The 16,310-nt window shown below is 42.2% G+C and overlaps 1 protein-coding gene across 6 annotated transcripts in view; it reads left to right on the forward strand.

Moving 5' to 3' along the window:
• The first annotated feature begins 2,540 nt into the window (after nucleotides 1-2,540).
• Nucleotides 2,541-16,310, forward strand: part of HELZ (helicase with zinc finger) — an 88,385-nt gene continuing 74,615 nt past the window's right edge. For 4 of the 6 annotated variants that reach the window (XM_083874907.1, XM_083874909.1, XM_083874912.1 and 1 more), the window contains exon 1: nucleotides 2,541-3,849. Coding sequence is in view for 2 of the 6 variants with exons in the window: in XM_083874911.1 (XP_083731037.1) it covers nucleotides 3,843-3,849 (7 nt within the window). In the remaining 4 variants the exon portion in view is untranslated. Of the gene's footprint in view, nucleotides 3,850-8,554; nucleotides 8,608-15,561; nucleotides 15,666-16,310 lie in introns of those variants that run through there. The other 2 variants (XM_083874908.1, XM_083874910.1) reach the window with 2 other exon arrangements.

The raw sequence follows: 16,310 nt of genomic DNA on the forward strand, positions 1-16,310 counted from the left end.
CTACTCTTCAGCCTAATAACCAGACATTAATGGCTGCCTAGAAAAAATTTGCTTTATTGTTTACCAAAACTAAGAACTACTGTTGCTATCTAATCCCAGGTCTACCACTGCCTTGTTTGTGGCAGAGGCTAAACCACTTAACTTTTGTTACTTTCCCATGATTGCTGCTTCTGTGGGAGTTCAAAAATTTATAAAGGTCCAGTGTGCTAAGACAATAAAAACATTGCTCCTGTTGCTGCAATCTGTCTGGCACTTCCATTGAGAAAGGCCTCCTGTTGTTTTGTTGCTCAGGGGTGAATGATCTGTTCAAGGCGCCTGCTGGGATGTTGGGCTGCAGGGTCAGGGAGGCAATTCCCTGCTGAATGTATTCTGTTGTGTCCTTATTCCTCTTACATGTTAATTGCAATGGTTTTTTTCTTGCATTCTGGTTAGTCATCATAAGTGGAGCTGATTGAAAATGGATTTTTCTGTATTCGCAAAATACCAGTTCCCAGAAATGGGAGTGAACTTGAGCATAGAATGGGAATTGATTTTCTGAATTTCCTGTGAAAGCAGAAGAGAAAGAAAAAAGTAGCAGTATGAGTTTCAAATAATTAGAACAGATTTGTTTTGAAAATGTAGAAACCAAGCTGCAGTTGTGATTCCAAGTGTGCAGCTCATGGGTGAGCCAGGACTCCAGGGCTTTTTGGCTACCAAGTCTCCATTAGGCCTGGAGCAAGTGAGGGTTTGGGAGTTGCCAACTCTGCCAGAATCTGTGCCACACCTTTCAGCGCTCGGCTCAGATCTCTGCTTCATGGCAGGGAGCCTTGCAGCCCTCAGTGGCCCCAGGTTTTCAAACCCCTGGATTTTGGCAAGGAGCCTGGATTCTCTAAGGATCAGGGCATGGCTCCTAGCTTCAGAAAATAGGGAGAAGCCCTGTAAGCATCATTTACAGAATCCTGACTGAAGAGGAGGGAGACAGGATGTGTTAGGGCTCCTGTACAAGGTTTCCTTGCATACGTGGTCCCTGGCAGGGTGAGCTTTATAAACATCCAGTAAGAAATTGCTATTTGAAGATTTGAAAGATTTCAAGATCCTAAAAAATGTATCAAGTGGAATTGAGTATGATATTACTTCATTCATTCATATAAGACTATTGTCTTATATAATAACCTTGTTTTGTTAACTTATCCTTTAATTCTGTATTGAAACATGTCAGTGAAAGCTACAAGAAGTCTCTTTCTTCCCAGGTAATTGGTAACCAGTTCCTGGGCCATTCTCTGCCTCCTGGGGTGTTACCACAGAAGTGGCTCTGAAGTTAAATTTAATTTTTTAGGCCCTTTGGATTTGGTATATTATCCCTTAAATTAGTTGCTATGATTCTCACTTCGATTATGATTCTCAGAATTTCCAAGGTTAATGAGCCCTTGGAGCCCCATTTGTTTTGGACCAACAGTCTTCATCTTTCTATCTGGTAACAAGGACCTTTGAAAGAACTTGGAGGGAACAGCACAAGAAAACAGGAGAGTTGTTCCAGGCTCTGCTTGAACAGGGCAGTGCTTGGCAGCAGCCCCATCCCAGAGCTGCTGGCTCTGCCCAGCCTCTGGCATCTCCTCTGAGGGTTTATACAATACACTTGACCAGTCCACAAAATAGACTAAAACCTCCTTCAGCTCGAAGCTAAAAGGGTTAAAGTACCAAGATCATTAAAAGCAGTGGGTGCAAGGGCACATCTCCATGTTCTGGTTTATACAGTGGGATTTCCCTGCTCCCATGGTCCTCCCCAGCTCCTTTCTGGGCTCTTCCTACAGGGCAGAGCTGCCACCTTTTCACAGCAGCCCGTGCCTCTTGGTACAGCCAATCTGGAACTTTAAATTAGCAGAGTCATAGGAATGGGGTCTGGCACTGAACACATCCTCCAATAACTCAGTCACTGCCACACAATTTTTTTTTTTAGCACATTACAAAAAAATAGAACAAATGGACTCAAGAAAGGGTTATGTGAAAAATTAAGTAAATTTGTCTTCTCCAAACTGAACTTCAGAGGATACATGTGTTTATATCTCAAAATATGCATGCATTGATAATTTTAGCTTCCATTGGTTTTTCTAATTATCATTTAGTTTGAAGAAAACCTTGCATTTTCTAACAGAAAAAAATGACCAGTAAGATAAAGCTCACTAGGAACCAAAGACAACCCGCCTCAAAAGTAAACTCCATTTCAACAACCTGGACTGGATGACATAAAGTTAGTTGGATCCTAAACGTGGTTTCAGCTTTCTTTGATCCTTGTTCCTTGCACAGAGCCCATGGAAAACACAAAGTCACAGCACTAGGAAAGGTGTCAGCAGCAGGGACAGCAGAGGTGGCTTGTGGCAAGTTCCACAGGAGGGTTTTATCCTGAAATGGCATCTCCTGGGTAGAAGCTGGGACCACCCACATTCCCCTGTGACAGCACAACTGTATTCCCAACCTACTTAGGAAGTTGAATTAAAAAGCAGACTGATTCAAGACTGGAGTGGCAAATGCAAAGGATTTATTTTGATTTATTTCCTCCTGTATTTACATTGTTGCAAGGAGCTCTCTCTTTATAAATGCATTACTGATGAATATTGAAAACCTTCTTGGGCACAAGTAGTTTCTTGCAGTGGCAGTGCATCAAGGCTTGGGTGGTGGTTATTCTTCAAAGAGTTACAAGGCATTAGACGTAAATTTAAATATAAATGTAAATACATTTTACAGGAAGATCAAATACTAAAATCATCTGGATCTTATTTCAATTAAAGGGGAAGGAAAAGTTTTTTAAAAACATTGGAATCCTGTTTTGGTGATAAACTTTCCTAACATCCTGAAGTAAGCTGCTTTTCCCCAATTTCTTGTCCACTTTGCCCTAAAACACAACAGCCTCTGCAGAGCACAGGGCACCCATCCACAGCAGCTAAGCCGGTAACGCCTTGAAAAAGCCAGTTTGCAAAACAGCCTAGGTATTAAGAACCGATTGCCAAAGAGTCTGAAAACACAGCTAACTGGGAAGATTACTCCATGAAAAATAAAACTGTTATGCAAAGCAGTTTCTGGGATTCACGAGCAGCCAGCCAGGCGTTAGCAGCAGTCCTTCAGCACGGGCAGATGGGTTCGGAAAAGGCGGTGTGACAGCGTGAGCTGCTCCAGCACCTGCGGCAGCCTCGGCACCCGCGCCGGCCTCCCCCAAGTCCCTTAGAGGGAACTTTAAAAAGCCACAGGAAAATAATAATAATAATAATAATAAAAAACCCAACCAAACCAAACAGACCGGAAAAAAAAGTCCAACTCACGGAGTAGAAAAACCTTGAGAAAAAGTAATTTCCAAGCTTTTTTCAGCGGTGGGCTCCGTGGCCGGCTCCCCCCGCTGCCGGTACCGGCCCCGCCAGCGACCCTCGGGCTCCGCAGCTGCTCTCCGAGCCCAGGGAAGGGTAGGAGAACACAAAAAGGGAAAAGAAAATAAAGAAAACGCGGAAAAAACCCGCCGAAGTTGCCGGTTTCTGGCTCGGAGGTAGCCCCGGGCTCTGCTCCGTGAGGGGACCCCGAGCTGCGCTTCGGCGGCCGCTGGGCTGAGGGGACAGCGGGTCCCGGTCCCCATCCCGGACTCCATCCTCATCCCTACCCGCACCTCGACCCTGCCTGTCCCCATCGCCGCTCGGTCCCGGTCCTGAGCCCCACCCGGAGCCCATTCCTATCCCCGTCCCAATGCCCACTCCCGCCGCCGTGCCCGTCCCGTCCCCTCACACCGCCGCCCTCCGCCTTCCGGGCCGCGGGGAGGGCCGGCCTTTCCCACAATGCTTTGTGGGACGTTGACAAGTGGATCCAAGATGGCGTAGAAAGTAATGACAGGTAAGTCGGGACTTCCCCGTCCGCCCCCGCGGGCACCGAGCGCGGCCCGCACCGGCCTCCCCGCGGCCCCGCCGCGCCCTCGGGACACCCGCGGGGCCCCGCGGCCGGTGGGGCGGGCGGTGCGGGGCGCGGGGGCCGCGCGGAGCCGGCGGGAGCGGGCCCTGTGTCCGCCGAGGGCCTGCGGCGGCCGCCGCTGGCGGGGTGTTTACGGGGCGCTCGGCCGGACCCCGGCGCCGCCGCGCTCCCCCGGGGCCCGCGGGCGGCAGGAGCGGCCCCGAGCACGGCTGGGCCCGGGGGAACCGAGCAGGAGAGTCGGGGATGCCTCCAGCGAGCCGGGGGGGGATGCAGGGGGGGTGGGAGGCAGCTTTGTTTTTGTACCGGGCGGGGCGGGAGGGGACGGGAGAGGTGGCCGGGGAATAACAATGGTGAAATAGAAGTGGGGGAAAAAATAAAAATGGGGTAGGTAGGGTTTGCGGAGGGATGGAAAAATAAATTGGAAGGATTTAACAGCTGTTGTAAAATTACCCCCTCGGAGCGGTTTGGAGGGTGGGCAGATGAGCTTGTGTTTTTGTTTTCTGCAGGAGGCTTTGGCAGGGAGAGTGGAGTGAAATTGGGAGGTTTAACGCAGGTCCTGAAAGCAGTTTTTATACCCTGGATCAGCTCTGAAACTGAAAACTGGAGAGTTTCCACTGCACATTGTACCACAGCCCTTCCAGCAGACACTTACACGTATATTTTTAGGGCAGACCCCAGGCAGGAAGAGAAGCTGTGTTACCCCTCCTGCGGTGGGACACGTCCTTTTGTTAATTTCCAAAGGAGCGCAGTTGTTTTGGCTTCAGTGCTTTGTTAGGCAATTGTTTGATTAGAGTAACACGATTAAACATATCATTGATGGAAACTAAGAAATCACTGCGGGGAAACAGTAGCAAGGCTGCTTCCCAGTTAATGACAAAATGAGTGAGAGTTAACAAGGTAATGCAATTTTTGCATTATCAAAGGTACAGCGAGCTTGAGGGGAAGTTTTAAAATTACACATTTCACTTTTCATTTTAAAAATAAAAGAGTTTAGTTGTGAGACAGAAAAATACCCTGAAAAGGGATATCCCCATTGACAGATTGAGTGTATCACCATGGCTGGTCCTGTTGGGATGGTTTGGATTGTGGACATTGTCTAATGTTGTTGTTCTTAATAATTAGTGTAATTGAAGCAAGGCAAAGGATAAATACACCACCTGCCATTCTTTATATAAGAAAATACATGCTCCTTTATAAAAAATAAAAAACCAAGCAGGTGATACTGGGCAAGTTGGCATTATTTTCCAAGACTGATAGGTAGAACAGGGAGGCTTAAAATAATGTGTGTTAAATTAAGTTGTTTCAGTCCTTTTGAGCCATAGCAGATTGTGAATGAAAATTCATTTTTAAAAATTTTTATTTTATTTTTCTTTTAATGGCAAATCTGTTGTGCTGGGGGCAGTCTGAGGGTGCTGGGCAGGTCTGTAGGGAGGAGCTGAACATTCAGTTCAGACTTAGAGGAGGGGAAAGTGGACGAGGGGCCACCACATTCCCTCCACCTCCTTGGGGTGCACACCCAGGGAATCAGACTTTTACAGTGCAGAAATTGTGAGTGGCAGAAGCTGAGTTAAGCTTTTCTTTTTGTTGAACTTTAATTAGCAGAGCAGTTTTTCTTTATTGGTAAGTGAAGGAACATTTTATGTGCTATTACTGATAAATTGAGTTCTCTTTGTAATTTGTTCTGAAAGCAGAAATTACTTCTTTATTTGTCCTAGCTGAAATGACATTTCCTTTATCACTCCTCACCTCTGTGATTTTTTTGGACTTACAAAATGTACAGTGTGTATTTTCCCTCTTTTAATTCATACAGGCACTGTGCCTTTTTAGGTGAGCCAGATGATTTTTTCTGTGGTAGAGGCTTGTAAAAGTCATAGCTTAAAGACTTGAAAGATTGTAATAGCTGATTTTTTGGGGTATTTTTGGCTCTTTTCGGATTTTTTTGTCTGTTTGCTTGTATGGGGCTTGTTTTTACCTCTTCCCATCAAACTAAAAATTAAAACTTAAAGGGAGATGTGGAAGCAGCATCTTACTCTCTGATTTGTCCCAGTTCTGCTTCTTGATGTGTCATGGAGGATCCTTTTCCTTTGTGAAATCTCACTGGTTTCAGAGAAGTTCCTCCTGGGCTTAGGGATCAGTGTGAGTAGATCTGGTTGTGGAAGGGCTGTGATTTGGAGAGGACTTCTGCTCATCTCAAAAAATGTGAGTCAGAGTGTCTGGAAAGCTTGAAGAGGGGATATTCCCACGTGGGTAAGGTGCAGGTCTAGTGCTTGAGAGATGTGGAGAGCCTGATGCAAATCACTTCAGCTGTTTGTGCTTCCTTTTGAAGGAATTTAAAATAGGGACAGTGAATCTTACTGACTTGTGAGTTATGAGTCCTGACGCCTGTGGATGAAAGAGCCCATGTAGGAGCTGGGCAGTAATATTCCTGATGTCTTCCAACTCTTGTTAATTTAATAGTCTGATGAAATATTTTCTCCACTGTTGACAATTATTTTTGTTAGTCAAATCCCCTTTGCATTTATAGTTGGATATTCTTTCTGACTTTCAGTGTGTTGGTTTGTTTTTCTTTTTATTTGTTATTTACTACTGAACCTCATTCTCAGTGTTTTCATTTTAGTACTGGCAGAAACAATTGCTGGAGCAGTTCAGGTTCTCAAAGCCCTTGAATCTCTCCCCTCACTGACATCCCCTCCTGAGGTCAGTGGAACCTCACAGGTCTGGGAGCAGGAGTGAAATCTAGATTAAAGAAGTCTTTGGAATTAATTTATATCCATCCCCTGTGCAGAGCCTGACTAACTAGGGAAAGCTGGGAGCTGGCTTGGAGCAGGAGAAGGAAGGATGGTGTGACACTGCTCTAGCTCAGGATGGAGTGATTGGACAGCTGGAATTCCCCTGCCTGGGGATCAGTAGGCCAAGAATCCCAGCGAGCCTCAGTCCTGTCCTGACGTTTCTCCTGGCATTGCTGAAGCTTTCTTCCTGGAAGGAAGCAGATCCCCAGTGTTCCTCTCTCTGCTGTGCTGCCAGTGGCTCTTCATGGGGGAGAGGATTCCAAATTTTGTAATCCCAAGCCTCCCTCCTGCTCGTATTGCAGCTGTTGAATCCTTTCTCACTCCTTTCACTGAGATGCTGTGGCAAAATCTTGTTTTCACTATATGGTACATGTATTTTTTTCCCCCATAAATGGAAGGGTTATGAGTTAGATTTTCAGAACAAACAAGACCTTCCTTTTTCATTGTTGTTTATCTTGTTATCTGTTCCGTGGCCTTTGGCAGCAAGGCAGCCCTTGTGTTTATATGTATCAATGACATATATTTAAAGACATGACACTTCATAGGTTGGATTTCTTCCTCCCCTTAGTGCAGACTTCTGTGATTGCCATTCTTTTTCAACAAGGAAGAGAGAATGTTTCAAAAGATACTGGTTTTTCAAAGGTTTCCATGCAGCATTGGTGGAATTAAAAAAAAACAACAAAAAAACCTGAAGGAATGCTTGGTCTTCTGGAGATACTGACTGGGAAAATAAACATTTGTTTTCCCCAAATGTTTTGGGGTGGGAGAAAATAACTAAACTTCATAGACAGGGAAATTTGGAGTCTGCAAGGTCAGAAGCTGCTCCACAGGAACAGGTTCTGGGGATTTCATTATGGTGACACTGATATGTGACTCAGGTTCCTTCTTCCAGAAGAGTCTTGCTTACTGAGCTTTTCTCTTCACACGAATCTTTACAACATGAGGCTTTCAACAGAAGCAATCACTTCCGTCTGAGAAATACAGGAAAGTGAATATTACTGTAGGAAAAGAAGGGATTGGGAATTTAAACAGGGAGATTGTAATTACCCATGGGTGAGAATTTGTTTTTCTGCTGCATTTCTATTGCACTGCCAGTTGAAGTTAAGGGATACTTAATGGGGCTATAATGCAATACCCAAATATTCCTCCATAATTTTATATGCAAATTCATTGTTGTAAATTAGAAATGGACTGGTTATTTATCCAGTCTTTTTTCAGAGTCCTCCATAATACCAAATTACAGGCTTATTACAGGAAAGCCAAATAAGAAATTATAGATTTCAATCTTTTTCCCCCTTAAATGTAATTTTACTACACTGAGAGGTTCGATTTTGTGACTACAAAGTTTGAGTGGTGACTGTGGCCCCATTCCCTTCCAAATGAGTAGAAACTAGCAGATTTTCTGAGTGGCATGGAGTCTTTGTCAGATGTTAGAAGGCTTCAACTGTAGCAGGAAGGTAATTTAGAATTAATAGCTCTCAACTACACAGATTTTCCAAGAAGCAGTGGATACACAGTGCTGCTGAGCTGGTGGCAAGAAGTTTTGTAGGCGATGTTATGTAGAGGTATGTTTTGGAGATGTGACTGAGAGCTGTTCTGCCATTTGTTGCTGTTTAGTCCTGGGAAATATCACTTGCATGAAGAATGATGTGTGTGAGGTCAATGTGTTGAATCTTTGGCTTATGTGTGGTTTGGGGAAGTAAGTTCCATGCTCCTGTTTGTAAGCAGTAGCAAGGCTTAGTGATTCTTGGAGCTGTAGTGGTGAAATATTGGAAGAAAACTAACAGTAGGTTTGTGTTTGGTATGAAATTTTGAATGTTGCAGCGGCAGGAAGTGAAGGATGGAAATGTGAGCACTGTGTGGACTCGTCTGAGCTGGTTTTATGGTAGTTAGAGTAAGTGTTACTTAGAAATGATCTTTCAGTCTGTGAATTTCACGGTCTGGGTTTTTTCCCCCCATAGTTATATATAGCAAAAATACTGTATTCATCAAAACACTAAAAATTATGGTACTTAAATATGCTTAAAAGGTCTTTCATAGCCCTTCAGACCCCACTGGCAAGAGGGAAATTTGTAACATGAGCTGTTTTTGGGAATCTTGGTTGTTAGTAATGTGGCACAAGTGTTTAATTTGCTGCAAAATGTTTAGTGGTTCAGCAAACCAAGAAGGTAACAAATCTTTGTGGACATCATAAATGGAGAATGCCACAAATGAAAAGTGTAGTGGTTTTGGCAGCATGTAAAATAACACTTCTCCCCTATGTATCTTTTCACTTAATGTAAGGTAATATCTATTTTTTTTTAAAGTGAAAATTTCATTTTATCCTGGGGTAATTTTGGGAGGACAGGGATGGGTGGTTGGCCTCTGTTCCCAAGTAATGTTCCTTCATGGGTCTAAACTAAATTCCCCTCAGCTGGGATTCCCAGATAGTGTTGGACCAGCAGGAAAGCTGCCTTGCATCTACTCTTCTGCTATCTTGGGAGCCAGAATTTGTTGGATTTCTCTCATTATCTACATGGGGAGGTCATTGAGGGGAAAGTTTTTTGCAAACTGCGGAATCTGTGCTAACACAGGGCTGTGGGTCTTTTATTCCAGCCGTATTTCTGATTATAGTTGTTTGTGGGAATAGTTTTGAGGTAACTGTGCTCTGGCCATATCTTGAGACACTCACACATTTGGAATGGTGCAGGACATTTGTTTTGTCGTTCGAACTGACTGATATTACTTGGCTGTAGCTTTGTTTATGTTTGTTTGGCTGGGCTAGACACCGCTCCTCTGCTTCCCAAGTTTTGTCAGGATTGTGCTGTTAACCACAGCAGGATCATTGCTCATTCCTGCTGATGCAGTTCTTTGAGTGGGGTTTCAGATACGTGACTGAATCACTGATGTTCCTTTCAAAAGGAATGAGGAGGGCGAGTTCGATTGGGAAATGTGTTCTAGGTGCTTGTCGTGGTGCTGCTCGTAGGGTTTGCTGTGGGGGGAGAACTTGGGGATCAGTATTCTATTCTTGAAAGAAACTAAAAATTGAACCTGTTGGTACTACCATAGTCAGGCATTTGAAGAGAGGAAACAGGGACATTATAAAAGCATTATCCTTATGCAGAAAAGTTAATGTAATTAAAATACAGAATTACAGGACAACTCCCCAAACTAGGCTTAGCTATATTATGATGAACTATTTGAAGCACGGTCATATAAAAATGAATTTCAAAGGTTATTTACAGCAAAGATAGCAGTTTTTAGAGGTGGAGGGATAGTTACTGCTTTGAACTTTCAAAACTGTGCACAAAAATACCATCTACAGTTACATAATAGGCATGGTTTGGGGAAAGATGTGTTTAGAGGATCTGTGGGTGGCATGATTGTGTTATTAAATCTGTTACGGTAGGACCCTTTTGTGCTAAGCACTGTGTAAATGCGTAACAAAAAACTCAGTCACAGTATTATTCACTACTATCATAAATTAAACTTCATTATGAAGCTGCAGTGAAGGCTGAGGTATATTGAAAGAAATTTATTTTGTGCCACAGCGTTCTGGCTGATTCCTGGGCTCAGTTTGTGACCTGTGCAATGTACCTGATATTCAGCACGAAGATTTTTTACAATCTTTTGCCTTTTGAACGGTTGAAGGAGTGATTCATATTTTGCATCTCAAACAGCAAATGAACTTGGGGCTTTTATTTTTTCCCCATTTATCAAACTTAAAACTGTGGTAGATACCTGTAGCATCTGCACTTGCCCTGGGGATGAAGGCTGTGCTTTTCAGCTAGTTCTGCTCCCAGGAGGGTGTTGCCTCACGTCAGGAGTGGAGAAAGTTCTTGTGTGAAAGTTTGACATTTGAGGAAAGACTGTTTCAGCATTGCTGCAACATCCTGTTAAGAAGTGAAAATGTGGATTGAACCACTGACTTTGGAGCTGCTGGGGGTGGAGAAGAATTTGCATGGGGTTTTTGAAATGGGAATGTGCTGTGATAAATAATTTCCTAGTTTAAAAGCACTTTTATTTCTGAAATCCAAATACAGCTTTATTAGATGAAACTGTGAATTGAACATGAGACTTAGAGTTAGGAACTGCTAATTTTGTTTCTGTCTCTTAGACTGATTGAATTTATGAATTTGGCAAGTGAACTATGGCCAAGTGCTCTTTTGCAGACATTGCTGCATGAGTGGTAGGGTCAGTGAGCACTGGAAAAACTTTGTGACGTGTTTTTGCATTTAAACTTCTCAAATATATTTGTAAATCTAGTGATATGTGTCCTGTGTTGAAATGATGCTTGGGAATTTTTGACTCCCCTTTGCATTCCTTGGGAGCACTTGCTTGGCATTTTGAAGATGATGTGACACATGTTTAGTCACATCAACACAGATGTGGCTGTATCATAGAGCAGACATTTCTCAGAGAGGACTTCTGGCACTACCTCATGACTCAGTGGAGAAGAATATTAGGAATTGCAGGACTGGGTAAGTCCTTAAGATGAGTAGTGTTCATTGTTTGGTCAAAATCATTACTAAACACTGGTGCAAAGACAGGAACAAGGCCGTGTTCTGTTATTCAAGTGTTGAGAAGAGAGGTTCTGACACAAGTAAGGCACAGTTTGGAAAGCTGTGGATTATGATGTTTAAGCCAGCTTTTAGAATATGGATATTGTTCTGTAAAGTGTGTTTGGATTTGAGTCCTGTAGGTTGGTGCTGCTCCATGGAGAGCTGGCTGGTCGTGCAGTGCTGATTCTTCCCTTTGTTTTTCTCTGGCAAATTTCATTAAGAAAAGCAAAGATTAAATTACTTTTCTAATGCATTTTTTTTTAAAGTAAGTAATTGGTGATGTTGTTATGGGGATAAAATGGTAACCATGGGACAGTACCTCAATTAAAATGCCCTCATCTTCGGTAAGTGTGAGAAACTCTATTCTCAAAAAGTAGTGTGAACACAGAGGTTACAAACTCCTGTTGTTAACCAGTTATTATGAAAGATTGTTTACGTAAAGATTTTCTATGAAGGAGCCAAAAACTTTAGGTGGGGCAGAAGCACCACCTATTATTATGTTACCTGATGCTTACTATGACATACTCCTCATTTCACTTGGTTATTGCGTGCCAGATTTTAATTATTTGGGTTGAAATTTCCCATGGTAGGTGTCTTTCATTGTCTGACTTTTTGGGTGCTGTCGAGGAGAGAAAGGTTCTGCCAACATGATTCCATCTTTTCTAGAAATTGGGCTAAATACTTTCTTGTGTTCATGATAAATTAGAAAAGAAATAATCTAATGAACTATAGTGCTGCTTTGTGAAAAGTTGAGATGTATTATTGTAAAATGTTTCTGCCAGGGATGTACGTGTGATCAACCTTGTGAAAATCTTCTCAGCGTTGGTCAAATCAGCATTAAGTCCAAATGTAAAAGATAATCCCTGCAGTGAATATGCTTCAGCCTCAGCTAAACAGGATTTCTCTGTAATTTGATGGTTGGGGCTCCTGCATTCCTCCCTGGTATGATTTTGGATAAAAATGAGAGCACAGAAAATTCCCTTTCTGTTTTCCTGATACCAAGTTCCTTGTTCCTCCCAGCTCTACCTTCCGGCAGCACAGAGGAAGCAGCGACTGGATTTAAACAGAAGGTGCAAAATGCAGATTTTTTGCAGAATTATGTACAATAAATGGAGAGATGGGGGTGGTTGAATGAAGAGAAAGAGATTGAAAAATATTAGTATTCGAAAGAAATAGAAGGAAGGCTGTGCAGTGTGGGTACATATGATTTATTTTATAATGCTAATACAGTTGTTTGTTGGAATACAGTTTTCCTATCTGCATAAATTAGAAAATGTTTCTGAAATGGAGTAGGGAATAGCAAAAAAGGAGAAGCAAAATCCTACTTAAGCCCCATCTTTGCTACGCTTCATTTTCTGTATTTGTAATGAGTTTTCCCATGTTGTGATGGAGAGAAATGCTGGGTACTCCTAAGTCACTCTGCAGACACCGGGTGCTCTGTGTTGGTCATGTAAAAGGGCTGTGCAGGACAGGCAGAGCACAATGGGGAGAAATAACTTCTACATCTCTTAATGTGAATATAAGAAGTTTATAGAAAATTTTGCCTGATGTGTTCTTATATTGATTCTCTTTAAAATGAGAATAATTGTCAGAATGATATAGATACTTTCTCAATTCTTTTAAAGTGGTCAGTCGCACCATTGTAGGTATTATTGAAAAGTTAATGAAAACATTCAAATGCTGTCTTTTGGATAAAATTTGAGTAGCATGCAGTAAATAAGGCCTCAAGCCCTGTGCTGAAGTATTCCACTGGATATCCATTAAACAGCAGCCTCCGTTCTGCCCACTCATTTCACCAGGTAGCCCTTGGAAAACGTGCTCTGAGACTAACACAGTTAAAGGCAATATCATAATAATGCAGGCACACAGGAGGCCAGCATAAGCTTGTACAGATGCTTTTGTCCTGACACAACCTCAGAGTATCGAACTTTACAACCCAGTATTTGTTCTGTGAAGTTAATGAATGCAATATGTGTGTATGTATTTGCTTTGTTTAAATAGGAACCTTGTATCTGTTTGCTGTGGATGGTTTGCAGACGTCAACAGCATAAGTCACGTAGATGCAGTGCTTTGACTTGCTTAGGTTCTTAGTTTCTACTTAGTTGTTAGGTATTTTTGCTTAGTTTCATCAGGACAGGTGATGTTTTCAGACAGCTGTGTGAAAAAGGATCTTTTTAAAGGCAGGATGTGAAGGTATTAGGGATGTGGTGGATGGGGTGGTTGCGAGTGCTGAGGCCATGAGTTATTTCCAGATTTTGAGCCAAAGATAGCCAGTCTGTCCATGTCTGAGTGTTGCTGCTGCTGCCTGCACAGATTGTCCTTCTGCTGCTATTTCCAAAATGAAAATAAAAGAGATTAGTAAAGGTAATAAAGTGTTAATAATCACTTAGTAGTCTGTACTGAAGTCATAACTGGCATGCAAAAAAATGTAACTTGTTACTATCTGTGATGTATGTAAAGTGGTTTAAAGCCTGCAGAGGATCCAGAGGCAGAAGGCATTTGCTCTTAATCTCAGTTGCCTCTGTTATGTGAGTGATTAAGCACCCACAGTCTCTTGTTCCTTTTTCAGTAAACGTGGTTGTGTTTATTCTATACTTTAGGTTTATAGGATCTGACTCAAAGCTTCATTTATATGGCCAGAGATCACTTGCCCTCCTAGTTAATGGTGCTGTCTGTGATTTTTCAATGTGGAAGGATAGGCTCAGAATTAAGCAGTCAGGGGCATCATGAACCTCTTCTTTCCCCTTTTTCCCTTCCCCAAACAGGCATATCATGTTCCTCAGAGGCCTTGGAGCAGGATTCTTGCTGCTGTTATGCTATAGAATAAAACCTTGAAATGTGCATGCTTCATTCTGTATGCTCCATTTCAGATTTAACATCATTTTTGGAATTGAAAGTAGGGTCATTTTGCCTGGAGTTGTACAACATTAGCCAAAGTAATTCAGTTACTTCAGAAAACTGATTAGATTGTCCTCTCTCAAGGGTGGAGGCTTTTGTATTTGTTCTGTAAGGTGTGCAGTGCATTTCTGAGAACTCCTTAACTGCTATTACGGACTTCAGCCATAATTGCAATAAATGAGTGCATGAGATCTCTGCTGTTTCATTTTTCTTAAAAGAAAAAAAAAAAAGCCAAAAGCACCTTTCATATAATTCTTTCTTGCACCCCGTGTATGAAAGATGCACTATCCTTCTCCTCTCTGTTATGTTGGCACGGTGCACTGTCGTTATCTACTCTCATTTTGTTAAATGATTTTTTTAGACTGGGATTATTTATGATGTGTGTGTCATGACACTAGGAAAGTGCATTTTTTTTCCTGTATGTCTCTGTAAGTCATTTCTGTATTTTGTGCAGCTCTATTTTATTCCATCCTGGAGGCTTGAATAAAGGGGGTTTGGGTTATTTAATTTTTTTGTCTCAAGGAAAGATTGTGTTATTTTACCGCAATAGGTAGGGAAAATAAATGGATATTTAATTTTATTTTACTAGTCTAAAGGTATTTTAGTGGTATTTGGTAATAATAGAAAAACAATTGACATGTAGAGATGCAGGCATGCCTTAAGATGGGATCACAGGAGATGCCAGAGCAGCTCTATAATATGATTCAACAGTGGACAGATGTACTTTTCCCTATGTTAGTGTGTGGACTGAGAAATGCAGTTTGTTTGCAGAGTTTTGATAGTTGAATTCCAGTGGCCCATGATTTCTAACTATAATGTTGGCATGTTCACAGTAGCCAACTTTTTAATGTCATATTCAATATATTAATTCAGATTAAACCCTGGATCTTTCCATACCTGTATTAACTAAAGTATTGTGTCACTTTTTTCTTGATAATTTTGAGTGAGAGGGAAACTATCAATCACAGGGATTGTAGCCATACAAACTTTGTGAATTCCCAAATATTACTTGGATATATGATGGAAATAACAAAATTTTGATGTGTGAATTGCTTACATCTCAGTTTACCAGTAACAGCCTTGAGAAAGGATTTGACTGCTTGGATCTGCAGTCTAAAACGTTTAGAAACTCTGCTTTAGTGAACCTAGAGACTCTTGGATGTTTCCTGGAGCAGTTAAACTGATGAATGCAGCCTATGGCATTGACTATTATGGGCAAGAAAAATAAATAAGACTTTTCTTTCACTGGTGAGTGACACTTTGCTACAGCTCTTGATGGTAAATGGCAGCACGTGGCAGTAATTGATGGGGTAACTGATGTCTTGGTATCAACAAGAGGCTGAGTTATAACTTAACCTTTCCCTGGGTCTGTTATCTGTCTTGTTACACATTTTTCATGAAACCTGCAGCACCTTCAAGACCCTTCAGACTTCTGGGAAATTCAGTTCCAATTGACTTGAAGCTCAGAAGTTACTGAGGAAGGACAGAGCAACCAGCCTCGTAAATGAATCCAGTAGGTCTCTTCTTGCTCTTAAAACGAATTGTTGGGAAGTTCTGATAAACCAGCTGTCTTTTCTTGAGTATTGCTTGAATTTATTACATGTTTAAAACTTCTCCCCAGTATGGTGGCCAGCCTTTCCAGTCTGTGAGATGGGCTGAAAAATCCCAAAGGGTTGGGAAACCGAGTGCTTGCATTTCTGTAGAGAGGGGCAGGCTGAGTAGAATTCCTGCCCTGCTCTCTCAGAGCCTGTGCCAGCCTGACTGCAATAGGTAATGGGAGGGCAAATCCATCTCCTGCTTTCCCTTCCCGCAGGACAACGAGCTGCTAACAGGAGGACACGGCTCAATGGCCTTGGCAAGGAATATTTTGTGCTTATTTCCCTCAGCAGAACTGTTTGAAGGGTTATGGATTGTAATGGGAGGCAGCTGGAGAGGCTCTTCCCCTGCGTGTTCCCCATGGCAATGGGTCTCATTCATTTGCTTCACTCTGCGATTCCCAGGATGTGGCTCTTGAAGTAAATTCAATTGACAGTAAATCCCTACCAGTCTCACTGTAGGACTGCAAGTTGAACATCATTGCTTTAGCATAAATCTTTACAAGAGATGTTAATGTTTGGTTAAAATATGCAAATATTTACTGACTTGTCTACTGTTTGTC

The sequence above is a fragment of the Zosterops lateralis genome, assembly GCF_965231275.1.
Source record: "Zosterops lateralis genome assembly, chromosome: 18".
NCBI lineage: Eukaryota > Metazoa > Chordata > Aves > Passeriformes > Zosteropidae > Zosterops > Zosterops lateralis.